The sequence below is a fragment of the Aristolochia californica genome, unplaced genomic scaffold (genome assembly GCF_029961685.1).
Source record: "Aristolochia californica isolate CCGP_79_NKW_82.1479 unplaced genomic scaffold, dmAriCali1.0.hap1 SCAF_12, whole genome shotgun sequence".
NCBI lineage: Eukaryota > Viridiplantae > Streptophyta > Magnoliopsida > Piperales > Aristolochiaceae > Aristolochia > Aristolochia californica.
In genome coordinates, this window is record NW_027181793.1 from 28,948,364 (window position 1) to 28,975,906 (window position 27,543).

Below are 27,543 nucleotides of genomic sequence, written 5' to 3' on the forward strand. Positions count from 1 at the left end.
TCGAAAAGCCTCAGGCTACATAACCAGTAACAGGGGTAACTGGAGAGCTACAGATCAACTTGCGGACAAGTTTCAGATATTTCACGTTCCCTGACAAGGGAATTTGTGTGTATTCAAAAAGAGCAACGTGAAGGTTGGGCCCATCCCCACGTGTTCCGTCAGAAACTCCAGATCTTTCTTTTTACGTTTTCTTTTCCCCCTAATGGAAATTTCCGCGACACTCCTCTACTTTGTCTTTCCTGATACCAAGATTTCAGGCACAAAAAGTTGGGAAGTGATGAAGGAACTGCTTTGAGCCAATATGTAGAAATCACATGAAAGACTTCCAAACAATTCTTCTAGCAGTTCCACCAAAACCGGTACAACCAATGATAAACAATGTTCGGTTAAAAAAACTAACACCCAAGGAACAAAAGAAAACGAAAAGGAATTAACAAGGGAAAAAAGACTCAAAATCCTAGTAGGAACCCCCCAAAAATGAGAAAAGAGGAAAATGAAGAATAAAGGAGACATGCGTATGTTACAATGGAAATAAGGAGCCAATCCACCATCTTTCTTTCTGTTCCGCCTCAGTGAATGAGATAGGTGAGAATCAATGCAGCCAACATCAAACCGTACGCTATCCCCTGATCAATCGCCACTCCTACAAAAAAAAAAGTACGAACGTAAAACCCCCTACTCTTCTCACAGTTTGTAATGGAGGGACTCGAACAAGAAACAGAAAAATGATGTAGGAAACGAACCATCACTGGTGGGAGCAGGAGCCGGGCTCTGGGCGTTAATGGCTGGGAGAACAAGGGCGGTCACCAAGGCGAAAATGGCAGCAACGGCGATGGGAACTCTCATCAACTCCATCGAAGAAGCCAACAAGAGATTATGGGCGTCGGATTGTCGTGTAAACAACAAGTGAGGCAGGCGAACGTTTTTGGGGGCTCCGAATGGCTTTTAAAGACGAGGGTTGAGAGAGAAAAGACAGAAAATAGCATAACCACCTGTAATTGTGAGGGAGAATCTGAATACGGCCAGACTGGCTGCCAACTATTGACCGTCGCATTGAACCATTGATGTCATCCACGTGGACGCACGTCACCAATTGCACGTTCTCTCCAATTATTTTGTTGCTCCGTTGCTCGGTCCCCCTCCCGTCCTCAGTTGGTCACATAATTCTCCCTTCCCTCCCTCCCATTTTGAAATTCGAATTCCAAATATGCTACTGCACGGGGTGGTCACTGATCACTACAATGCCACCCCCATAAAAAATCGACCGGGTTTAACCCAAGTCCGGTTAAATCAGATTCATATGCACTGAACGGTCAGAGAGTGATGGGTATGCATCAAGTCAAATTTTCGTCACTCATTTTTCCTTCTCTGTGATCCTGTCCTTGCTCCCTTAGTGTATCCCTATCTCCGCCCTTTCATGTATCTCTACTTCGTCTCGACCTATCCCCCCGTATTCTTATCCTGTCCTTGACATATTCGTATATCCCTACTATCTCTGCATTTGAAAATTTTAATTTCCACAGGACAGGTTTGAATAAACCCGTCTCTGACCCAAGGTTTTCGAGTATAATTGGATCAGGTTTTCCTACAAAACATTGGGTCTGGTTTTCCTGCAATCCCAGGTTGAGCACCCAATGAAGGAAATTAAACAAGTCTTACAAGCTAATCAAACCACTAATAAAGCATTTGCAAGCACAAAGTGGCACATGGAGCAAAATGATGATTGTTCACTTTTGAATTGTCTACAGTTCTCACATTGGTGAAGTACATTTCTCATTACCTTTAGTTCCATGCGTCAAGATACTATCAAGTCCAAAGAGCCAAGCCATCACAAGTAGTCAAATTCGTCTGATATTCCAACCTACAGTAAAGATACAAAAGCAATTATGGTGAGGCCTTGGACCGTGTATATAGTTAGTATGTTCATGCAAACTTTTGATCAATTTTGCCAGGAGTAGTGGAACAACCCAACCTGACCCCCTACCCATCAGGGCCAAACTTGAGGGCTTCTATCAAGGGATCAGATGTGTGGAAATATAGCAAGGTAGGCATGTATTGCTGGAAAATTCAAGGCATGCAGAATAGCAATTTGTAATGTTTGTCTACAGCTAATGAACCTTATATAGTATAACCAACAGATTCAGATCTTAAACAGGCATTAAACTAGAGGTCTTGACTCATGAGTGCATTTAGAAATTTAGATGGAGTCGACAGATCTGCCTATGGCCATGCAGCTGCCTCACTAAATACAGGTCTCTGGATGAGCTTCGTCTTCATTTTTTGTTTTTGTTTTTTTAATCCCGAGTCATCAGAGGCAAAAGCATTAAGGTACACTGTTGGGGTAGACTATACTTAAGCTTATAAGATAAAGACTCATGGATATCCACCAAAAATCAGGAAAAAGAGGATTGGCAACATGAATCAGACATTTGACAAATTTGCATCCCTGAAGTGTCCCATATAATCTAGAACCTCCACGGATCCGTGCATCCTCTTAGCAATAATTGGGATTATATTTTTCTGAAAATGAAGAATAAAAGATCACCTCCTTGTACATGTGCTCCAGCTGCTCTTTGGCTTCAGGAAAATTGTTCGAACACCACTGCTGAAGGGTGAAGATGTTATCTGCATTGTAATTTCTCAGTTAATGATTAAAACATGAGAGGCCATGGGAATTACAAAATCTACATAAGATGAGAAAGGCTTAGCCAAAGACCAGTCCATCTGTTTGCTGCAGTATGAGCAACCTCGGTAGCATTTTCTGCCATTTAGTATACGAATCAGATGTTGGGAGGTAACAAAAAAATGAAAACTTAGATGCAAGTAATTTTTTTATAAACGATGAAGCATGAATGAGGCATACTCATAGATTCCAGTGCAGCAGGATCATTGTCTGCAAAGAGTGCCATTTCTTCCTACAAAATCAGGGACAAATTAACCCAAATGCTTAACCTTTACAGTTGAACCAGTTTGAAATGTGGAACACAAACAAGAAAATCTACCTTTAGTTGATTATGCTTCTGTTCAATAGCTTGCAGCTCCTTTAATACGACCTCCCGCTCATCCTAAAAAGTTGTGTTGTCACCAAGTAGAGATGCCCAAAAAATTTGTACTAGGAACCATTCACATAGTCTATAAACCAATAAAAAATTCTCAGTTTATGACTATATGTAACAAATGAGGCTTACAGAGTTTTCTCTGCCCTTCTTTAAACTTTCTCTTTGTTCTACAAGTTCTTGGAAATGCTTCTTACAACTCAAAAGTTCAGCTTCCAGTTTGGAGCAAGCATTTCTCAGCTGTATACATTTAATAGCAAGAGAAGAAGCAACTTCAGATGTGTACATATGGTGCAGATGAATAATTACCAAACTACCCATGGTCTTTACAGTAAGAAAGACAATAATTGGCGGCACCTGATTTCCAGCACAACTTGGAAGACTCCAAAAGTATATCTGCACCCAAAAAAAGAAGAAAAGCCAGTTGCTGTCTCAAATCACTTAAATCAGTTAAAGAACGTGAGCTCCAAGCTGCAGAGTGTGGCATGAGAGACATCGAGACAACACTTTATATGTAAGGGAACAAATGTTTTAGAGCCAAAAGATGCCTAAATTTGTCTTCATAAGAGGCATTAGTGTCACCAAATTGGACAAAATTTAATGTAGACAGTCGGCAAGAATCAACTGTGTAGGCTTTTTTTGCTTCACAAATTTAGTATAATTTTGCTTGTATGTTACTTACTGAACTGCCAATCTTGTCTTTTGAAACAAGATCATCATCCACTAAACTCTGGACAACATCTTTTACTGATTGGCTGATTACACCTTTCTTTGGTCCTAGCTTTTCGAGCTCCTTAAGCTGAAATTTAGTAGGCATATGACGCTCTAAGTAAAGAACTGGATTGATAAAACAGTAGTAAAAGGAACAAGTATAGCATTACTAACAACAGTAACAGGTTATTGGGTAAATGAAGAGAAGCTATAGAAACTACCAAAAGTAGAGGTCAAATGTTAGGTTGACCAAAAATATAATGAGCGCATGAAACAGAAAAAATGAAGAAAGTGGAGATTGCATCTTTTGAGATTTGACAACAAATTATTGTGATGGCAGATCATAAGCAATCATGGATAGTCAGCCATTCCCTAAGAATAACAGTCCAGTAGAATTCAATGCTCAACTCACAAGAAAGAAGTCCTGAGAATCATAAAATATTTGAAGAATCTTCTCACGCTTCTCTTCCAAGGAAAGACCTCTTTTCTTTGACTACAAAGAAAAGCATATTGGTAGTAAGATTGGCAGTTCATGAACAACGAAGCCATGTAGATATGATGTAATCATTTCAAGCTCAGAACGATAAAGAAAAAAAAAATGCAGAAAAAGAGTTGAAAGAATTGGGGCTGAAACATCTGATCTTGGAACTGTGCAATTCAAATTACTTTATTCCTCCTCACGAGACAATAAGAAATGATTGATATTCAAAGTAGACGCCCAAAATTAAATCCAATACAATCATACAGGATCTTATGATGCTAAACAAGTGGCAATCCGAAACAAATTTGATCATACTTTCTTCACTTCCGACTTCATCAAAACCTAACCTACTCTGACCGTAATCTGTTTCACTGGACAATCCAAAACACTTCTGAGAAGAAATATAGATTTCTACTTTCATTTTCCTAAAACAATTAAGCTCCATCAAGAATCTGCACATTCGGCTCCGCATCAACAAGACAACAGTAGAAAAGCGATGCTATACAGCTAGCAATTTCAGTTCCAGATACTATTCCGTGTACTTATCATCAGAATAAACAACAACATTATACATGTATCTCGACAATCAAAGATGCGCGAGTGATGACGAGCTGATTTTTTGCCTTCCGGAACAACGCAGGACGTCCTCGGTTAAAAAAAAAAAAAAAAAAAAAAAAAAAACGGCATAGCAGCTAGAAAACCGTAGAAAACAATACAAAGGAATTAGTAGAAAACTAGAGAAACTGAACTACTTGAAGTAAATTAATCGCGCGAGGAGAGGTAAGAAATTGATTTGAATCGGTTGAAGCTGAAACTAAGAGTGAGAAAATAGAAAAGGTAAGAACCATTACCATTTCGTGGTTCTGTAGAGAATGCCAAAACAGAGGAGAGGGGAATGCTGCTTACGGCTGGAGCACCGCGGTCGACTCCTTATTGCCTTTGATTGTTCATTTTTCTTATAGATGTGGCCAACTCTTTTGCAAGGGTTCGACTCTTTGTGCCCAAATTTCAATAAGATGTGATATATCTTTAAAGATAGTGTCATGCATCTTTTAACTAAATTAAAGATGGTCTACGTATTAGTGGTTTTTCATCTTTTATCTATCAAAGAGATAAAATCACTTTAATTTTTGTATTTTATATACCCTAAATTTATTTATATTTGATTAAATTTTATTAACTCTCATTTATCATTTAATAACTTATTAACAAATGGTCTACGTATTAGTGGCTTTTCATTAGTTCCCACTGTGAGTAATATGCAGCAATTTGAATAGTTATGTAAAATAAATTGCGAGGTCAAACTCCCAAAATTGTTTAGGTATTATCGACTTATGGCTTCTTCAATGCAGCGATTGAGCAAAAAAAATCTATCAAGCTGTCCCAATAAACTGACAGTGTTTGTTCGCCTATAGACATGGTTTGAAAGAGGGAATTGGACTTCCTCGGAAAAAAAAGATGTTTGAAACCAATGCATAGTGACTCAAGAACGAATTTAATGGGCGAAATACTAAAACCACCTGAAAGAAGCAAGGTATTTGAATCAGGTGCAAGGAACTTCACACCTACAACATTAAGGGTTTAGAACCCCGTGGAAAAGAAAATAAAATAAAAAGAGTTTGACTATTATTATTTCAAAAAATAGTTAGTGAACTAAAAAATTTGATCATTATCTCATTTTTATTAACTATTTTTAAGAATAATAATGGTCAAATTTTCATTTTATTTTCTTTTCTACGGGTTCAAAACATACCCTAAAGGCAAGGAAGATAGACTTGAACTATTACTCAATGATCTATTGGTGTCTCTTAAAAGAAAAAAACCAATATTGGGATACAAAAATTTTAATCTTAAGGATATATATGCATTTATGCCATATACAAGGGATTTAAAGGCAATTAGTGAAAAAGAAGATACTTTAAAAAATTCAATCATGCTCTTGCCCAAAGCGCAGCAGATAATGAACAAAGGGATGACTTCTCTTGCACCATCAGTCGAGGAAAGCTCTTCTCTTGCCCATTCTTCGCAACTGAAGTTGGTGTTTCTCTAGGTAATTGTCGGAGCTCCCAAGCAATCTTTTAGCTTAGAGACTACAACGCTCATCGTCGGTCTTTCCACTGATTTAGGAAGTGTGCATGCATGAGCAATCTCTATGGCCTTCCAGACGGAATTGCTGTCGTAATTCCCTCTTAATCTTGGATCAACCGCATTTCTTATGTTTCCGTTTAAGATGAAGGGACTCACCCATTCAACTAAGCTGATTCTTTGGGAGTTAGACGTGTGGACTATAGCAGATTTTCCCGTGATGAGTTCCAAGAGGACAACGCCGTAGCTGTAAACGTCGCTCTTCTCGTTCAAAGTGTTAGAGAAGAAGTACCTAGATAACAAGAGCAGTCAGTCCTCATCACTCAGAAAGCTCCGCAAAACACTGTTTTAGGTTCAAAGTACATACTCGGGATCGAGATAGCCGAGAGTGCCTTTGACTGCAGTCGATACATGAGTGAATTCCTCATTGTGGAAGACCTTGGACAATCCAAAATCGGCGATTTTGGCCTCGAATATTTCACTCAAGAGGATATTTGCAGCCTTCACATCTCGATGAATTATGGGAGGCCTGCAACCGATATGCAGATACTCCAAACCTGCAATTTCGATGTCAGTAAGTTCCATTCAGTCAAAAGAAAATGAAATGTACTCGTAATATTCTGACTTTCTCACTATACCTTGTGCGATATCTAGTCCAATTCGAATACGCTGAACCCAGGTGAGGACACCTTTGCTGCTATCTGTAGTTACAGATTGAAAATTGGAGCTTGTTTTACGGGATAGAAAGCAAATATGTTAAGTTACCTTTGAGAAGCTTTCCCAGATGTCCTTCAGACATATACTCCAAAACGAGGGCCATTTTGTCACCTTCAGAGCAGCAACCTATCATCTGGACAAGATTTCTGTGATAGACTTTCATCAACAGTTGAGCCTGTAAAAAAGAATTCGACCCATTTAATTCCTAACGAATACTAGAAGCAAGAGTTAAGTGTATGGGTTACTTGAATAAGATTATCATTACTGTTCTTTCATCATAAATACCTCAGTTTGAAACTCTCCTGAGCCTTGACAATTTGTCGAAAGCATCTTGACGGCAACCTGAGTGCCATCATCCATTTTGCCATAGTAAACAACTCCAAATCCTCCCTTACCGAGGACCATTTCAAAATTGTTTGTTATATTGATTATATCAGCGTATGAGAATCTTTGATTGTCAAGTACCAGAGGAGTTTCACTGGACATTACGGAAGGGGCTTGCGAAGCTGCAGAAAAATAAAAACGGGTTTATCATCTAATGAAGATAAAAATATTTAAAAAAGAAGGTGCTTTACCTCGTGGTTTTCTTCTCTCAAATTTCCTCCAGAAGACAAATATGGAGACCAACAAAATTAAAGCCACCAACGATGCGGAAAGGGCGACTGGAACAGCTATGCTTTTCTTCTTTTTGCAAGAATGATCTGAACAGGGATCCGGGGGGTTGAGGTTTGGGTTGTAATCAATACTGACAAACAATTAGATGGATACATGAACACATTAGAGAAAAAATAAAAATTGACATCCACTTAGATTTTGTCGTCCCTCATTAACTCTTAAAACACCCGTGCAGGCCAATGATCAGAAAATAAAAATAAAAATAGAGGACCAGTGCTTATGCCCCTGGTTAAAATGTTAACATTTTAAAAGACGAACCAATTATATGAAAGACGGTAAAACACCTCAACTGGAGTGTCCCAGCTTTTGACATTTGTAGCAGAGTAGAGGGCACTGATCCAGTGAAATTATTGCGGGATAAATTCCTGAAAGAAAACAACACCCTATTGAGAATGGTTATCAAAAGGGAAGTCTGGAACAGAAACGCTGACAAAGTTTGGCTAACTTACAGGAACGCGAGATACGGTAACGTTGCAAGGAAATCAGGTATTTCCCCTGTCAAGTTGTTTCTCGATAAATCCCTGAAATAAAAACGCTGACAGAGCTGTTACAATTTTATCAAACAGAAACAAGGACTGTTTGCAAGCATAGCACTGAGCAGTCGTCATGGTTATCGTTCAGAAATCAAGATTTATTCGCTATTGTTTTGTACTTACAGGGACCGCAAGGACGTGAGGTTTCGAAAGGAAGAGGTAATTGTCCCCGTCAATCCAGTTGAAGTCAGGTTTCTGAATGTAAACCGAATTGTAATCAATATTGCCCATGCAACAATAAATCAGTAGCACTGGTAGCATGCAAAAGATCAGAGCAGCGAATCCATCTTGAGTTAGTGCAAGTTTACGATATGCCTGAGGCACTTACAGTGATACAATACTTGGAGGATCTGGATCATTCTGGCTGCAATCTAGTCCTTCCCATTTGTGAAGTTGAGGCACACATGAATCACCCATCCAGTTCTTCTTCACATTATAGGCATCTCTGATCGCCATGATCGCTTCTACTGAAAAATGTGGACGAGAAAAAGACAAGGGAAATATATTAAAAGTTAGATGACCAAAAAGAAACCGCTACATTAAGCTTTGCTGTACTAGTCGCTAAGTCATCATTATTTCCGTGAAGTGCTGTCGAAGAACACTGGAATTCGATCGACTGAGATTCATCATGGTAAGCTTGTAAGGCACTTACAGTCTTGACTGGCGGTGGGCGCAACTGAGAGCTTAGCGAGAGAGTAAAGCTCAACGCCATTCAGGATGGGTGGGAGGCTGGAGGCGTCAGTCATCTCGAAAAAGGACGTATACAGCGATCGTCCGCTGACGGGAGTCGTGGTGAAGACGGTAAAGGCGGAGAGATAGGTGGGACGGAAGGGGCCTTGGCAAGAAAACCCACTTATGCAGACATTGAACTCTCTCACCTCTCCATCCTTGAGCTGCTCCACCTCGGCGAAGTGTCTGAAAATGTGAAACTGAGTCTGCGGATCGTCAGAGGTCCAGTTCAATAGCATGGAAGCGGTGCTTCTGTTGATCGCCGTGGCGGCAGTGCTCAGAACAGCTGGAGGTATTTGGAACATATCGACGTCGTTATTCACCGTCGGTGAGGTGGTTGATATGGTCTTGATGCCTGCAATATCGCGTTCTACCTCAAGGATTGACCATATGCGATCATAGATGTCATCTTTGTACCTGAAAACATCCAAAATAAGTGAATACAAATAAACCCAGAAGTAGGAACATGCATGCAAGCACCTCGTTCATCAAACATGGTTCATAGTTCAGATTTTAGGGTAATTAAGCGTAGGATTATGATTAATATCAACAATTAGTCAAGATATATATAGAGAGAGACCACACCTGCCAATTCATCAAGAAAAAACAAAAGAAAAGAAGTCAACCGGGCTAGTTCTGTAATACTTCGCATAATCTAAATTTTTATTTAAATATAAAAGGGTTTTTACCCAACTTTGATAAATGACGTCACTTTGAACTTATTTTGATAAATATAAAAAAACTTATTTTGATAAATGACGTCACTTTGAACTTATTTTGAAAAGTATCCAACTTTGATCAGTCCACTGTACATGTGTACAGTCAAAGGTGACACGTAAACTTTGACTGATTATGTGTCACCGCATCATCAGTACTATACTGTGTGAGAAGATAGACACATCAACCTCCATGTCACTATCCTGACACGTCATCTACCAGGTAAGATGTCACGTCATTGAAAGACAAAAAAATTGAATAAATTTTTTTTTTATTTTAAAAATCAAATTTATGAATACACTTTTTATTACCTGATTTTTAAAAATCAATTTTTTATTCATAAAAAAGTATATTCAGAAAATAAAAAAAATTATTCAATTTTTTTGTCATTTAATGATGTGGCATCTTATTGGTTGATGATGGGTCGGAATGGTGATGTGGCAGTTAATGTGTCTATTTATTCACACAATACTGATGATGTGGTGACACATAATAAATCAAAGCTTACGTGTCACCTTTGACTATACACATATACAGTTGACCGGTCAAAGTTGGGTATTTTTCAAAATAAGTTCAAAGTGATCATTTATCTAAATAAGTTTTTTAAAATGGGTAATTTGGTAAAAATCCTAATATAAAAAGAATATTAATAAAACTGTTAAACAGGCAACATTTGTACCCTTTAGGGCGAATATGCAGCTGGTTAGTAGGTAATTCTATGAACATAAATTGCATATTAAAAATCATGTCCCTGATTAAATCCACGCGACAATATAGCCTAATCTTGCAATAGTTTCTAGTTTCGGTTTCCTTTACGGACTTACCTGACTCGCCGGCCGGTGGTCGATCCGATATCGTAGCGGTTATAGAGAACCAGAGCGTGCGTCTCGTCAGTAACGTTGTACATGGCCAAGCCTAGCGGCCTGAGCTCCAGCACCGATATGAAAGGGGCTCCCTTCTTCTTCAACAGGCAAACCGATACAAAGTTCGAAGTCGCTATTGTTATTATCTCCGACCAGGCAGGAGCCGATGCATTGACTACAGCGATAGAGACCCAGAGGTTGACGCCGAGATAGAGATCAAAACTAGGCCGCTCGACCTCGTAGTTCCCGTGCAGGAATGAGGCTCTTATCAGGTATCTGTTGCCTTTCAGCACTGGCTTCAGCGTGTAACAGTTCCTACTTCCCTCCGGAAATCTTTTCAGGTTAAGATACTGTGGTCCGAGAACGCTGGGAAAGAGAGAAGTCGGAATTCGCCGGTTTTCTCCGGTTTGGATGTAATCGGCGTCGGAAGTATAAAAAATTCCCGTCTGTTCGTCGGTGTAGTTTGTTCCTTCCGGTATGCCGCAGTCAATGCTAATGAATCCTGCAAAACAAGTGTTTCTTTGAATTAGAACCGAATCTCAGACCTCTTTCTGGGTTTTTAATTAGATTGAGAACAAACCATTTTGAGCCTCAACAAATGCCGCGAGAAGGAAGAGGAAAGAAACGCGAACTATGACTGTCATGCTCGTGTCTTCGAAGATCACTGGGAAGAAGGAGAGATTGGCTTCCAGGCTTCAGTAATGAGGGAAGTATCGCGAGGACGAAGTAGCTAATGAACACAAAATCAATTTTAATTTGCTTCTTTAGAAATTACAAGCAAAAAACAATGGAGAGTCAACTAATTTCCAATATTAGATGTTACAAAATTTCTTTTCCACGCTCACAGAATTGACTTTCTCTCTCTCTCTCAATAATACCGACTAAAAATGAAGGCGACTGCAACTTGCAATCGGAGTCAACCCATGCTGGGCAGATCAGCCAGGATACAAATCCCCCTTTCACATCTGAGAATGTCTTTTCTTTTCTTCACTTCTACAGTGATTTGATGGAGCTGCGATGATACCTTCTAGTAAAACGTTTTTCAAAGCTTTTTCTCTAATTCTCAACATGCTTTTAAATAAAATTCAAAAAATAAGGAAGCTTCTTTGCAGTTTCCGGAATCGGATTTTAGCGCTAGGGTTTTCAATGGAAAGTAGATGAAAAGATCCATCTCGAGTAAGTCTTCGATTTTGGCTGGTGGAATCTGGATATTATGCGTCGGCTGACTTTAAAGATTATCAGGGAATCTACCACTGATTCATGTGACTTCCACATAAATTAAGTTATTTTGGATGAGTCTTTGACCAAATTTCAAATGGTATCAAAACAGATACTCGTATGTAGATAGTCCCATATAAATTAATGAGATCGAACAATCTACCTTTCACAAACAGATCATAATTCATAAATCCTCCATATGATCATATTGAATATGTAGCCATTGATATTTTTCTATTTTTTAGACCAAGGTTGTGAGGCACTCATACAAGTACATAAACAATTAACCCCTCAAAAATCACAGCTCTTAGAAGTTCTAATGACACAATAATTCAAACCAATCTTATAATTTTTCAACATTTGCTAATGGGTGATTAATTACTGAAAAGCTTTTAATGCTCCCAAATCAGCCTGAATGATTTGGCTTCTACACCATCTAACACATCCTTGGCATCATTACCCAAAGACTATCTTGCTATTGGGCGAAAGAGTGAATTTCCAGAGGTGCTTGTGTCAGGGTCTTCACTCAGTAGGCTGTGGCTTCTTTGAGGCACTCTCTCTCCTCCCAGGCATTCTTTCAGCTCTGAGACTGCAATGCTTATTGCCGGCCTTTGTATAGCTTTGGGAGCTACACATGCGATCGCTATCTCTACGGCCTTCCAAGCAGAATTAATGTCAAATTCTCCTCTCAGTCTCGGGTCAACGACAGCTCTTATGTCTCCTTTTGAGACCAAGGGATTAACCCAGTCGACTATGCTTATCCTCTGTGAGTCGGAGTTGTGGACGATCGCAGATTGTCCTGTGATGAGCTCCAACATAACGATCCCAAAGCTGTAGACGTCGCTTTTCTCGTTCAAGTTGTTGGAAACGCAATATCTGCACAACAGATGCTCTGTGATGACTCTCCATGAACTGATTATGTTAAGATCAGGGAAGGGTGAAAAGTGGATGAAACGTACTCGGGATCAAGGTACCCAAGGGTACCTTTAACTGCAGTTGAAACATGGGAGAAGTCGTCGTTGGAGAAGACTTTTGACAGTCCGAAGTCTGCAATTTTTGCCTCTAACCTTTCGTTCAACAGGATGTTTGTGCCCTTCACATCTCGATGAATGATAGGTGGTTTGCAACCGTTGTGAAGATACTCCAGTCCTGCACATCAGATATCTGTTATTAGTTCGCAGACAGCACAAACTAGAGAAACAAGATACCAGTTCGACTTCCTCTGCCTCTGACCTTGAGCAACATCCAGAGCTATCCGAAGTCGTTGACCCCAACTTAAGGGTGTCCTGTTCTTATCTGCGAACGCAGCTTAAAAATGAATTCCTAGTTTACGTCGATTAAAATGATAAGGCACAGTACAAGGTGAAGCATGATTCTTGTTATACCTAAGAGAAGCTTAGACAAGTTCCCTTGTTGCATATACTCCAGAATGAGAGCCGTTTTGTCACCTTCGGCGCAGTAGCCAATCAAGTGGACGAGATTCCTATGATATACTCTTGTTAATAGCAGAGCCTGCAATCCAAAACCCAAAACATACTTGAGTTTAGATAGTATGTGTGAAACCAATTTGAGTAAATTAAGATGGGATCTTTCCTACGGGAAGAACTCTAATAGGCAGATTTTGGCCCTCGTCTTCCTGAATCAGATCAGGAAGCAAGCCGAAACTGTACAGAGTAGCAGTTGTTTACCTCAGTCTGAAACTCGCTTGAGCCTTGACGATTTTGGGAGAGCAACTTAACTGCGACTTGAGTCCCATCACTCATGCGGCCATAGTAAACAGTACCAAACCCTCCTTTTCCGAGGACCCTTTGGAAATCACTGGTCAGGCTTTTTATCTCAGTATATGTGAATCTGCGGTTGTCGAGGTTGAAGGAGCCATCGCCATCACTGGTTTTCACAACAGTGTCTGAGGCTAATGAAGCAAAGAAATCCAAAGAGCAAATTATAAGCCGAGTAAGAAGAAACTGAGCGAATCTTTAATGCTTGCTAACTGAACAAGGAGGTGCTTGAATGAATTTGACGTGTGCAGGATTACGGAGTTGCCATCCAGATGTGTAATATGTTAATTCGATGTACGGGTTCAAGCAGGATTCAGTTTCTTTGGAATTTGAATTTTTTAAATGCAATTCTCATGAATTCTTGCAACGCGTAGGTTCGTTACCTCCTGCTTTTCTTCTCCCGTATTTTTTCCAGAAAATAAACCCGGAGACAAGCAAGATCAAGGCAACAGCTGATAAAGAAACGGCAACAGGAACAGCAACACTCTTCTTCTTCTTCTTGCAAGAACTTGTTGTACAGGGATCCGATTGATTGACGATTAAGTTGTTATCAACACTGACATTAGAGCGAGTAAACGTCACACCATTGAGATTTACGGTAAGGAACCTAATTCTTTCTATACAAATTAAGAAAGAGAAACAGAGACCCATCTGGGTAACGGAAACAAACCTCAATTGGAGTGTTCCGCTTTTTGATCTTTGTAGCAAAGTAGAGGGGACGGAGCCAGTGAAGTTATTGGCAGACAAATTTCTGCAGTGAAATTAAAATGAAAAATATACTTCATAAACCTTGTTTAGCAACCGGAGAATTTAGGACTTGAATAACCTGAGGATCTTCACTTACAGGAAAGTGAGAGAAGGTAATGTCGCAAGGAAATCAGGTATTTCGCCTGTCAAGTTGTTTGCTGACAAATCCCTGGAACAGGAGTATCGAGATGACCGTTAGCAAGTAATAGTAGTTAAAATAATACTGTGAAGGATTATTAATCACCCGAACTATTAACCTTGAATCCAATCATACTTACAAGGACTGTAATGAACTGAGATTTCCAATTGGATGAACTACAATCCCGCTCAGTCCACTAGAAGAGAGGTTTCTGTGATCCACATTCCAAATTTGTCAAATTTTGAGTATCAAATAGCTTCAAATGGAAAGGGAAAATGCCATGACTTTCGCCGAAAGTAAAGATCTGGAGAAAACTTGCTGTTCCCTCTCATGCTCACAAAGAAGTAACCGGAGACACTTACAGAGAAACGATTCTTGGAGAAGTTGGATCGTCGTAACTGCAGGTTACGCCCTCCCAAGTGTAATCTTGGGGAACACAAGGATCACCCATCCAGTTTCTTTTCACTCGATATTGGTTTTTGACGCCCATGATCGAATTAACTGATAAAAATGCCCATAAGAATAGACAACAGAAACATAGAATCGTAAATTGCGTTGCTCTAAAATGGCCAAATAAAAAAAGGTCCCGGGAGAAGATTTTGATGCCCGTAACTCCTTACCATCTCCATCGTTGGTGGGCACTACTGAGAGCTTAGCGAGGGTATAAATCTCAATGGCATTGAAAATGGGAGGAAGCGTGGAGGCTGCTGTTCTTACGAAATGGCAGGAATACTCGAGTCGCCCGCTGAAGGGGGTAATTGTGTAGAGTGTGGTGGCGACAAGGTATGTGGGGCTATAGGGACCGTAGCAGGTATCAAAACCAGTCACGCACACGTTGAATTCCCTGAACTCTCCAGCCTTGAGTACCTCCACTTCAGCGATGTGTCTGTAAACGTGATATTGCTCCTGAGGATTATCGGCCGTCCAGTTGAAGTATAAGGTGGTGCTGTTGCTGTTCGCCGGAGCCACTGCTGTGCCGAGAACGGCTGGCGGAGGCTGGAACATAGAGATGTCGTTGGCGACGAGGGAAGATGTGTTTAATGAGGCGTAAACATCGGAATGGAACGGGGACCAAATGCGATCGTAAACATCGTCTTTGTACCTAAACAAGGAAGAAATTTTTGTGCTAAGAATCAAAGGATTCAGTCAAATTTTTGTCCCTCCAATTGCATTAGAAGAGAGAGATGGTACCAGACCTATTTATATAGTGAGATAGGTCTCAAATCACAATCTAATAAAATAAGTTCATTTTAAATAACTGATAAGAGCAAATAATAAAAGAGTCATAATATCAATTTCATGTGAGCCACTTGGTAAAACTGTCTTTAAAAATTCTAAGACCTGGCCAATCAGCAGACCGGCTCAAAATGTCGACGTTTTCAAGTGACGAAACAGAAAATTAAGCCTATTAGTGCCTTTTTACAGGAAATAGTACGAGATTGATTATTAATTTTTATTTATTTTTCTCGAAAAATATCTATTTAATAAATTTACAACCAACGCCCACTAACAGGACATAATGGGAAAAAATACGAAAGTTGTTGAAAATTACTATCAAGGGTAAAACTCTGAGGCTTACCTCAATATCTTGCTACTGGAGGATCCAACATCGAAGCGGTTGTACAGAACGAGAGCTTGCGTCTCGTCGGAGGCGTTGTACATTGCGAAAGCCAGTGCCCTCACCTCCAGCACCGATATGAAAGGCGTCCCCTGCTTCTTCTCCAGGCAAACTGATAAATAATTCGCCGTCGCGATCGTAATAATCTCCGTCCAGCCAGGCTTCGACGAATTTTTCTGAGTCACTTCCGTCCACAGATTGACGCCAAGAAATAGATTAAACACAGGTAGCACCGTCCCATCATAGTTCCCGTGCATGAAGGAGGCTCTCACCAGATACCTATTGCCCTTCACTACAGGCCTCACCGTGTAACAGTTACGATCTCCCTCTGGGAAACTTCTCAGGTTACGGTACTGTGCAGCGAGTGTGCTCGAAATGAGAGTAGACTGGATTTCTTTGTTCTCCCCGGTGTCGATGAAGCCGGCATCTGACGTGTAGAAGATCCCGGTGCCATCGTCTGTGTAGTTGGTCCCTTCCGGTAGCCCACAGTCAATGCTTATGAAGCCTGCAAAACAGATTATCAATACAAGGCTTTAATCGTAATTTTTTTATGGCTTACAGATGTTCCGGAGGAAAAGAGTTGATCATGACTGACCTTGTTGAGCCTGAGCGAGTGCCGGAAGAATTAAGGCGAAGAGAAAGCGGGCTAGCAAAGTCATCTCTGTGTCTTCGCCTGAGTGAGAGGAAGACGTTCGCAGGAAGACGTACTCTGGGAATATGTCGATTTGTGAGCAACAATGGCTTCTGCTTTCTAGGAACGCTATGAGACTCTGAACTTCAAATCGGCCACATGTTTGCTGGGTCCTCCATGAGTCAATTCCAGTTGGTCTTCTCCAGAAATGAACAACTTAGTAGGTGGAATTGGAGAGAAAAAAACAGCCTAAGCCCCAGTCAGCTTCTACAGAAATTAAAAAGATACTGCACGATTAAGATTTAAGATAAAAAAAATTGTATGAACGTCGTCTCTGAAAAGGATCGGAGACGACTTGGACTTTTTCATGGCAGCAATGTTTGACATTTTGCACGTAAAGATTGGGGAAGGAATTTGGTGAAATTCAACTCCATCCAGATTCGAACGACAGGTTCAAAGGACGACAATCGAGTGGCTTTCTCAATAAATCTTGAGGGTGAGTCTCTTTTTGACCGTATAGGAGGAGAAGACGGAAGAGGGAGGTAAAAAGGTATATGATTATGAAGAAAGTGTTAAATTAAAAAATAATAATTCCCCTATTTTTGTATCAAGTAGGTGGAAATTAATATCAACTAGAGTGATCGCTCATATAAAGTTGGAGGGCGAGTGTTAGGGAATAGTATATCGTAACTATTTTGATACAAAGAGATACATTGAAATAACACGAAGAGGTGCATAAAAATTTACCAAATGCCCACGTAGTATGTATAAACTTAATAAAATCCAAGCACCTTTTTATAATCTCTCTCTCTCTCTCTCTTTCGCATCAAGAAATACCAAGGGGTAGAAGAAAGGGAAATTTTCGACTTCGAGCTCTGTCGAGGAGGTTGTTCTTATGTAGAAAGACTTTTTTAGAAGACGTAGTATAGTTTAGTTATACTTTTTTTTAAAGCAACATAAAAGACAACTTGTAGTAGATTATTGGGGATTAAGTAGGTCTTATGTCACAAATTTTTTATTAACAAACCAATCTCGGAGGAAAATAATAGTGATAGAAGAGCACTAATGGAGCAACTTACCTATTTAAATGATACAAATTGTCAAGAGTAACTATGTATGGGGGTTAATACATTTGAAAATTTTGTTAACATCTTAAGGGAAACATGTCATCTTAAGGATGTTGTGAATAATACTTTTGCATATAGTAGGGAATCTATTGCATAAATTTTGATTAATAAGTCGTGTATAAAAAAATTACAGAATCGGCCACCAATCTCGATCCACCGTGAATGGTTGAGTCACACAGTCATACAATTGTTTTTTTTGTAGATTGAGTTAGGCCAACTTTCTTGCTAAACGTATAGAGATAGATAAGAATGTAAAACAAAATAATAAAAGAAAATAAACTAATATATATTTATATCGAATGACAAATATGTATGCTGCTAATTTATGGTTGGTTTTATACAGGTAAAATTAAGTACCCTTGACAATGGCCGAGAAAAAGTCATTTCCTTCAAAAAGGGTTTTGATGATAACAATAAGTTAATATAGTAACTGATAAATAATTAGATGAATTGTAGCTGATGAAATTCCACTTCTTTCGTTCACGAGAAAATGTTGGCAACAACTTCCATCAAGTGCTCAAACAATCATATCCTTCAAAAAATAACTTCTCCATACAACCGCATGGATTAGAAGTTCCACCAATTTTTTTTTAAAAAACTAATAAGTTTGGTTTGTACTTTAAGGATTGTGTGGGAGCTATTGATAGAACACATATTCATATGAAACTGTGAGTAGAAGATGTATCAAGGTCTCAAAGATGAAAGGAGCATCATACATAAAATGTGTTGTTGCATGCTCAATTGACCTAAAGTTTAACATATGTTTTCAAGGTTGAGATGGGTTTGCATATGATACAATGATTTTAAATAATGATTAACAAGAGAAATTGACAACTTGATTGTACCTAAAGGTAATTTCTAAGCAATAGTAATATTTTTTTAGTATTTAATAGTAATAACATAATTATTTTGCCCTTAAGTAAATATTATGTAGTGGATGTAAGGTTTATGTTGAGAGTCAACTTTATTGCACCATATCAAGGTAAACTGTATCACATCGAAGAGTATTTAGTTATGGTGCTGAGAATTTTGAGGGGAAGTTTAATCATAAACATATCCGATTGCAGAATGTGATTGAAAGGTCATTTGGAGTATTAAAGGAAAAAAATATTTTGAAGATAGAGTCTAATTATCCAATTAAAACTCAAACATATATTGTATTAGCAACACTCATTATTCATAACTATCTCATGGGGTTGATCTAGACCCAAAGGTTATTAAGGAGGTTTATTGAGAGCTTATGGAACAAGAAATTCATGAGGATGTGTGCTCAACTATAAATTGATTAAAGACTATCGTAAAGTAGGAAATATTAAGGAAAAAATTGATTAGAAATGTAGCATGATGAGATGCAATGAAAACCCTTCTTTGAATGTGATGTCATTTTATAAACACAAGAACTCTTCTTAAAAACCTTTTATCTTTAAAGTATGTATGCATTAAGTGAAACCATGTAATTTTCATTATCTCAAGATTCAATTGGATTAGAGTTTTAGATTTAGACTATGATTTGTGTAGAAATGTGATGATAGTAATGTCACACTTTGTGTTTCTTGTTGGTTACTTTTTGCATCTGGTTTTTGGTGTTTAATTGCTTCAAAATTAGATATTTTGCTCTTTTTCCTAAAAAATGAAAAATAGTAGATCAAATAAAAAATATTATACAAAGTCAATACATGGACAATCCTCTTGTAAAAGTTTATGTTGGATCTTTTTATGGCCTGCAATATATATTTGTCTAGCATATTAAGAATGGACCGAAGACTTTAAAAAGAACTTTGTTACACTTCAAGAGCTACATCATAAGAGTAATGGTGGATTTAGTTTTAATCAATCAACAATAATGTTTGAAATAGCTAGGAATGTATTCTCAACTATATTTTTGTAGGCATGGTCATTAACATCGATCAACGACCAAGACTGAGGGAACTTGATCATCACCAATGGTCAAAAGTCAAATCTCCAATGATTAAATCATGGAGGTTTTTTCAAACAGTCTGTCAATTATCAAAATCGGAACTTTGTTCAAGTTTGGATCAAAGTCTGATCAAATATCAAATAAAATGAATTGTACCAACATACCAGGCCACTACCACTACCAAATAAAGGAAAATGTCACATAGATGCCACCTAATTGCTACACGAGCAAATGAGAGTGTCACTAAAGCAAAGAAGTGAACATAAATGATATATGTCATTGAAGAGGAGTTCCATATGGCATCACATAGTCTATATTATCCCACACATGGCATAACACTTACTTCTGCTTCGTGTTGCGATCTAGGAAAGTGAATATTGGTCTCCACCACATGTCATGATCTCATAGAGTGAAGGCTAATCTCATAGATTGAAGACTTAGTAAAGAGAGATTGAAAGAGATAAATATGGGGTGCTTGAACCATCCCCACCCCTATATAAATTGTGAGTTCCCTTTGGGGAGCTGAACAAGGATCTCTAAGTTGAAAAAGAAATTCTAGAGGTCAAATCGTTGGAGTGCTAATACGCTACCAATTTTTTTATTTCGAGTCACAAGAAGCAGATTGTTCCTATTGTTACTCTATTTCAACTCAAATATGCCATACATAAGCACAAATAGAATTCTCTTTTGAATGTCAAGTGGAGATTAAAAAGGTGTCAACATCGAGCCAACTTTACTTCCTCTACAAAGGCGGTCTGAATTTGTCAAATAGAGATCTAATTAGAGGGTTACTAGAGATAGGACCTGAAAATCACTTGTAACCTTCTTTGTTATCGAGTTGTAAAAGTTCACACCATTTTGCGGATCGACTCCTTTTTATATCCACAATTTTTCTTAGTTTACTTGGGCCTTCTTTTTGAAGGACAAGGGCGTATTTGTATTATAGAGGTTTTGTGTTGTATTTAAATGAATTCGTACTTACTAGTAGTTAGCTGAATTAGTACTTACTAGTTTGAATTAATATAGAGTTGGTCCTATTCTCAAGAAAAATTATATTGGTCCTAGTGCCACACAAGTTTGTATTGGAGTGAATTCATATCATACAACATATAGGTAGAGTAGGTTCTATACTATCCTAGTATCATGCTTTTCTAAACTACAATGTACTTATATTGTTTTGCATATGTTGATAACATATTATTTTTCTATACTTTAACCTAGTTCCTATGTATTTGCTAACATGGTACTATGTTTTATAGGCAGTCAATGAAAGTAGTAACTTCTCTATTCAACTTTGTGTTATGTTGTGACCATTAATTAGGATTGACTTGTAACCTTTAAGATGTTATTGTACTATATTGTGCATGTTAAATTCTAAGGATTCATGTCTAGAAGTCCATAGAAAAGAAAAAAAGAAAGGAAAGGGGAACAAGGTGTAGAAGAGAGGATGTAAGGAGAAGAAGATTGCAGGAAAAGAGAGAATGGGAGAGAGGAAAACATAGTGCACCAGAATAAAATGTCAAACTGAAACCAATGGTATTTATGTTCTAGAGTTGAAGAATCATCAATGTGGCATCAATTAGTAAGAAATTAATAAATTTTTTATAATTAACAAATGATAAGTGAACAAGTTTTTGACTTTTTTTTTTTATCACTCTATCTAAAAATTTCTACTATTTTTACTATTTTTTTAATCTAATTTTAACTATCATTGCCGCTATAATATTTATTTATTGGCTTACTTGAAGATACCTAGTAAAATCTTCACAAAATTTCCGACAATACATTGACAACTTGGCATTGACAGTTTCAAAACTAGGTGAATTTATTTTATATAAAATTTCTCTGAATCACTTTGTAGTTTTGGATTAAAAACCAAGAGCACGTAGAAATTTGGACTATCTAATAAACAGTTCTTCAAACAATTAGGAGATGTAATTAAAATGAAAGATATTTTATTACCTTTAATGATACCTTAATTTGTGATTAATTTTTCTCTTTTGATGGAGATGAGATGTTCTAACTATGGGAGTGGTACTCTCCAATTATAAGAAACAAAATGACTGGAATCTATTTAAATGAAGAATTGGGTCCCCTTTCATCTTTTTTAAGCAATGGGAGGGAACTGATCTGATGCTAGTATACTATAGTTAAAAAACAAAATTTACTTCAATACCTTCAAATAAACCTGAGAAAATAAACGAATAAATGTTTTTTATAAGGTAGTGGAGCTTATTTAATTTCTCATAAACAATAAACAAACTACTTTTCAACTTTCAACCAAAACCAGTATTGAATAAAAGTCTACCTAATATAACACTTTAAACTCGTGCAATGACAACCGTGCAGGTCTAAATCCCCACCAAGTGTTCCAGAATTAAGAAACATCCTCGCATAAGAAACCTTCAAACAGACATTAAAAACGTGAATCTATTATTTGTGGTTTGAACATCTTTATTTTACTAGGGTCAAACTAAAACCAAGAGTATTTATGTTCTAGAGTGAAGAACCATCAATTTGGCATCAATTAGTAAAAAATCAGTAAAATTTCTTTAATTAACAAATGATAAGTGAGCAAGTTTTTGACCTTTTATCACTCTTATCTAAAATTTTCTACTATTTTTACTAATTTCTATGTAATTTCTATAAGTTTTATTTATTGGCTTACTTGAAGATACCTAGTAAAATTGTGACAAAGTTTTCTACAATACATTAACAATTAGGCATTGACAGTTTCAAGCCTATGTGATTTTATTTTATATAAAACTTTTATGAATTACTAAAGTTATTTGAAGTTTTGGATTAAAAAAATAAGAGCACTTAGAAATTTGGACTATCTAATTTGTAGTTCTTCATACACTTAGGTGATATAATAAAAATGAATGATATCTTATTACTTTTAATCATACTTGAATTTGTCGTTAATTTTTATCTTTTCAATGGAGATGAGATGTTCTTACCAATGGGAGTAGAGTTCTCCAATTATAAGAAAAAAAATGAATGGAATCTATTTAAATGAAGAAATGGTCCTTTTCATCTTTTTTAAGCAATGAGAGGGGACGACGAGGGGACGAATTTGATGCTAGTATACTATAGTTAAAAAAACAAAATTTACTTAAATACCGTCAAATAAATATGAGAAAATACACGAATAATTATTTATGTATGATACTGGAGTTTATTTAATTTATATTAAACAATAAACAAACTACTTTTCAACTTTAAATCAAAACAAGTATTGAATAAAAGTCTACTGACAACCATGCAGGTCTAAATCCCCACGAAGTGTTCCATAATTAAGCAACATCCTCGCTTAAGAAACCTTCAAACAAGGATTTAAAACCCGAATCAAATATGTGTAGTTTAAACATCTCTATTTTACCAGGGTGAGTACCATTTTAAGTATTCTTTTTCCTTAATCGGTTTATAAGACGAAAGTTAGCCCATTGACTTAGGATTAGCAATCTCTAATCGCCTCTTTATTAAATTAGACAACACATGATATGTGAATCCGATTTTAATAAACAAACGCCCATATTGACTTTAACATAGTGAGGAGACCAAGCAATTGGCGTGCACATGGGTTTAGAAAACACCTTAAGATGCAATAATTGTAACCAACTAAGAAGACTTGAAAGGTTGGATTTTTAATGCACTTTACTCCATCTGCAATTCAAACCAATCCTATTGACAACTCAGCCCTTACCTCAACCTTAAACCCATTCGATCATGTTAACATCACTTTGGACTCTGACGCAACCCCATAAGAACGAGGCTGTGACTTTGAACTCTTGGGCACCATCGCCTCATTTATGAGCCCCAATTGGCTTGTCCAAAAATGTACTCAAGGAATATTCACCGACGTGTGCCGCCACTAGAGTGGCCGGCCCTCGAAGCCCTAACCCTAAGTCTCTAGCCACTCTGAAGAGCCCATATTTGAGAGAAGGGAATCGCGGTGGTGACAAGAAGTCAAGAGCCCTAAGCTATGTAGTTCTTCCATATTGAACAAGAAGCCCAGTAATAGAATATTCCAAATTGGCGCAGTTTCCTGATTTTATTAACACTGATGGGGGAATCTTAGAAAATAGAGAAACTTCTAGGAAGTGGGATTTGGGAAAGGTTGAGTGGACAATCACTAGGCCTTGACTCTGAGCAGCAGATGAAGGGTAAAACTCTTCCTTTAATTTTAAGTTCCTGATGTGAAAGTTGAATCGACTGTAATTGTTCATTTCGTTTACTTATCGATAATATCGAATTATTCGACTCTTCTGGTAGCGAGAGGCGATGCTGGAGGCCTATTAGAATCATCAAACAGCTAGCGTTGTTAAATCTGGATGATCTAGTCGTCCTGACTGGCTTTTTTTTCCACTTTCTTGCTGCGTTTTTAGAACGATTATATTCAGACGAAGTTTCTTTTTTCTTCCTGTTCTTGACACAGTGTGAAGTTTCAAAGAAGCAAACGCAGTGACAAGTTCAAACTTCAAACATGAAAAGATTCGATACCTCAAGCACATCAAAGTATTATAAAAATTAAGGAGAAAGACATTATTGTAAGTGATGAAAAAACGAGTTTTTTTTTGGCTGATGTGTGATTGCTACGTCTTCTTCAGCTTTGAATCAGCCATCCCATGCAAATATCGTGGCCTTATGAGCTCATCCAGGAAGGAATCGAACTTGCTGACAGCAGCTTCTACCCCACATCTGGCCGCTTCAATGTGAGAAAACAAAGCAAGCAGCACGCATTGGACGATCAATTCGTTCGGGTTTCAATCAACTTATAAATCTACTATAATCTTTGCAATTCATGTACAGGAGGATTTTTAATTTCAAGTTTCTCATTTATCAACACCACCCTATCGTCTAATGAGATCTAATTAAGACAACCCTTTTGATAACATTTCATTACAGCTTCGATCAATCCATCCCGTCGTTTTTGTGTTTCAGGCCATGAAAATCATCTTATATGACACTGCTGGTAAACGCCTTGCGCCTTCTTATCAGCTTTGGCCAACAAACTCGGATAACCGAAGTTAACTGGATTTGGCGTTGCTTCAGCTGTTTTCTCTGGGAACCCATATCCGCTGAGAAGATCGTAGTGAGATCCGTAACCAAATTCCATCCAAATGTTGTCGAATTCGCTCGGCGCATTACCGCACCAGGCAATGTAGTTGTTGTCTTCCACGGGAAGGGACGGGGAGGCCGAGAGGGAAGCCTCTTGAGAGGAAGACGAAATGCTGAAATTGTTCGCGCATGAGCTGATTTCCGACACTTCGCTGGGTCCCGAGAGCGCAAACGGAGATGGGTCTTGGAACAGTTTTTGAGAATCGAAATTATAATTGAAACCTGCTTCGATGGGCGGCAGTGAGGAAGCTATTTCAGGGACTTGAGCGGAAAAATTGTAACTGAAGCTATTGGTTGTTGAGACACACGGAGGACAAGGCGAGGTGCTGATGGGGATGTGAGTCTTCGTATGGATGTTCAGATTGTCCAATGCGTTGTCCTTTTCGGCCAATAGCTTCTTCTTCAGCTTAGTATTCCAATAATTCTTAACATCGTTATCTGTTCTTCCGGGGAGACGCGAAGCTATAACAGACCACCTGCAGAGGACAGAAGAAGAGAAAAGAAGAAAAAACAAAAATAAGAAACCAGCTAAAAGGTGACAAGAAGGACCCAAACTAAAAAAAAAAAAAAGAGAGAGAGAGAGATTTCAATACACTCACCTGCTACCCAGATTCTTGTAAAGAGTACAAATAACTTTGTCCTCCTCTTCAGTAAAAGCTCCATGTTTGATATCTGGTCGGAGGTAATTAAGCCACCTCAAGCGGCAGCTCTTCCCGCAGCGTTTGAGGCCTGAAAACAGTGAAACCCCTGGGGGTTAAAACAATTCCGGGAGAAATTATGTTTCTCAACAAATTAGGAAAATGACAATCAAGACTCTTAAATTTGAGAATAAATGCAGTTAATCGAACAGACCTGCTACCTAATTTGAGTTTTGAACTTCGAAATGACTGGGAAAAACTATCTTCGAATTAAATTACTAGAAGAAATAGGTATCGGCAAATATCAATTGTATAATGCGCCTGAGACGATCAAATTAAAAGCATTTCGCAACAGCTAGGCTCTTGGGAATGCCTGTAATACCAGCTTTTTTTGCATACGCGACAGCATTCAAACTGGGAATTAAATGAAGAAAGCGTTGAAAGCTTATTGTGGCTGCTGGAGATGAAGCTTCATAGATTGAAGAAGTTGCAAAGCAAAATTTACAGGTGGCTTACGCCCGAAAGAAACAGCACGATAATTTTGTCATGGAGTGAAAAAGAGAGAAGAGGAATTAGGAACTAGTTATCAAAAGAGAATGACACTAGTAGAGTTCTTGAAGGAAGAGAACGAAAGCTTCTGAGTTATGAGACTGATAAAAGCAGAAAAGGTAACAGGAACTCTTCATGAATTGGCTTTTGAAGCTCATTTTGGTATCTGGGAAATTCCAGTGTAGAGACGGCAACTGAAATCTTCAAGCTTTGTTGTCTCCCATAGTTCCTAGTCCGCTGTAAATTACACATGAATTTCGAAAAATGTATTTGAAGAACGACTAAGGAAATCATAATCATCTTGAAATTTTAAAACAAAAGGAAACTAAATGACAAAATCAGCAAACTCAAAGTGCCGCAAAGGAAAAATGGGAATCCGAGGGAGCCAATTCTTTCCAGAGAAATGAAACAAAAAACAATCTCTTGATGGTCTCTGTCTCCAGCACATGCTCAAGAAATCATGATTTCTGGGTTTTAAAAAAAAAAAAAAAAAACGACCGCTACGAGATGGATATCACATTCCTCAAGTACCCGTACAGGAAGCGAAGCACTATTTCATGGCCACCGCCACCGAAGAGAGAAATTCCGAAATAAAAAAATAGGTATTCGGAGAAGTATCTTAAGAAGACTGCAACCACCTGCTTTGGTGGGTAGAGCAATCCAGTTTCCTCCGGTTCCGTGCTTCTCGACATAGTTCTTGAGAGCTGTGTCTTCTTCAGGAGACCAAGGCCCTCTTTTCACGTTGGCCTTGTCGCAGCAAGGAGCTCTACCCATTGGAACCGATTCGATGAACCGAAAAGGAGAGGGGTAGATAATGTAAAAAAGACGACTCCACGATCACCAGCAGGAGCAGGAGCAGGAGCAGGAGCAGGAGGAGGACAAATTTCAGTTTACAGCTGAGAAGCAAAATCAATGGAGGCTTCGTTCACGCTATTAAAGAGCTCCGAAAGCTTGACTTTGTATGACCTCTTTGAGGGTTATTTGCTGTTTCTTTCCTACTGTTTTTTCCTTTTTTTTTATTCTCTCTTCCTGGGGAAGGCAGAGAACTCAGTCAACGTCGGGTGCATGGCGACAGACGTGAAGATTTTAATTTAGGGAACATTATCCGTGGAAATCCGGTGTAAAATCCAGTCATCCTATTTTCAGTCAAAATACTCGACTATGTACACACCGTAAAGTAACTCTCAAAGACAAAGCCTGTGGTGTATGACGCTTTCATGTGGCTGCCACCCATTTAACAAGTCCTCACCCCATCCACGCCCTCCATTTCTTACATGGCCCCACAGTCACTAATGAAAATATTTAAATTAGCCCAATTCACCAATAGAGAATTTTTGTTTTCTTCTACTCTCCTTAATTAATAAATCACAAGTCTTAAGTACCCGATTGATTCAAGCTGTCACCGAGGGTAATAAAGTAATTAAACCGTCAGAAACGGCACACGACAAACGTCAAAGAAAAGTGGTCCCGGTGGGCGGCGGTGCTCAAACGA

At 38.3% G+C, this 27,543-nt stretch overlaps 4 protein-coding genes across 6 annotated transcripts; all 4 read right to left on the reverse strand.

Moving 5' to 3' along the window:
- Window positions 1–852: 852 nt before the first annotated feature.
- On the reverse strand, window positions 853–5,207 carry LOC137945294 (meiotic nuclear division protein 1 homolog). 3 transcript variants are annotated; one of them, XM_068791111.1, is made up of 11 exons: window positions 5,100–5,207; window positions 4,180–4,260; window positions 3,739–3,855; window positions 3,414–3,452; window positions 3,189–3,296; window positions 3,003–3,065; window positions 2,864–2,915; window positions 2,717–2,761; window positions 2,546–2,625; window positions 1,781–1,861; window positions 853–1,610 (listed from the first exon to the last, which is right to left on the reverse strand). In XM_068791111.1, the coding sequence occupies exons 1-10, from the start codon at window positions 5,100–5,102 to the stop codon at window positions 1,829–1,831; spliced, it is 621 nt and encodes a 206-aa protein (XP_068647212.1). In that variant the 5' UTR covers window positions 5,103–5,207; the 3' UTR covers window positions 853–1,610; window positions 1,781–1,828. The 3 variants fall into 3 exon arrangements, with proteins under 3 accessions (XP_068647212.1, XP_068647211.1, XP_068647213.1); XM_068791110.1 differs by lacking the exon at window positions 853–1,610 and having other exon boundaries at window positions 1,619–1,861; XM_068791112.1 differs by lacking the exons at window positions 853–1,610; window positions 3,739–3,855 and having other exon boundaries at window positions 1,619–1,861.
- A 1,087-nt stretch (window positions 5,208–6,294) lies between these two features.
- LOC137946843 (probable LRR receptor-like serine/threonine-protein kinase At1g05700) lies at window positions 6,295–11,211 on the reverse strand. Its single transcript, XM_068793135.1, has 13 exons — window positions 11,148–11,211; window positions 10,529–11,069; window positions 8,911–9,404; window positions 8,587–8,725; window positions 8,382–8,453; window positions 8,175–8,246; window positions 8,010–8,090; window positions 7,626–7,795; window positions 7,336–7,556; window positions 7,099–7,225; window positions 6,972–7,034; window positions 6,701–6,890; window positions 6,295–6,625 (listed from the first exon to the last, which is right to left on the reverse strand). The coding sequence occupies exons 1-13, from the start codon at window positions 11,209–11,211 to the stop codon at window positions 6,295–6,297; spliced, it is 2,565 nt and encodes an 854-aa protein (XP_068649236.1).
- Window positions 11,212–12,252: 1,041 nt separating this feature from the next.
- Window positions 12,253–22,131, reverse strand: LOC137946844 (probable LRR receptor-like serine/threonine-protein kinase At1g05700). Its single transcript, XM_068793136.1, has 14 exons — window positions 22,086–22,131; window positions 19,397–19,448; window positions 16,029–16,574; window positions 15,070–15,551; window positions 14,812–14,950; window positions 14,589–14,660; window positions 14,408–14,479; window positions 14,234–14,314; window positions 13,947–14,119; window positions 13,474–13,697; window positions 13,171–13,297; window positions 13,019–13,081; window positions 12,745–12,934; window positions 12,253–12,661 (listed from the first exon to the last, which is right to left on the reverse strand). The coding sequence occupies exons 1-14, from the start codon at window positions 22,129–22,131 to the stop codon at window positions 12,253–12,255; spliced, it is 2,676 nt and encodes an 891-aa protein (XP_068649237.1).
- Window positions 22,132–24,512: 2,381 nt separating this feature from the next.
- On the reverse strand, window positions 24,513–26,825 carry LOC137946930 (transcription factor RAX1-like). The gene is made up of 3 exons (XM_068793211.1): window positions 26,690–26,825; window positions 25,464–25,593; window positions 24,513–25,340 (listed from the first exon to the last, which is right to left on the reverse strand). The coding sequence occupies exons 1-3, from the start codon at window positions 26,823–26,825 to the stop codon at window positions 24,698–24,700; spliced, it is 909 nt and encodes a 302-aa protein (XP_068649312.1). The 3' UTR covers window positions 24,513–24,697.
- Window positions 26,826–27,543: the final 718 nt, after the last annotated feature.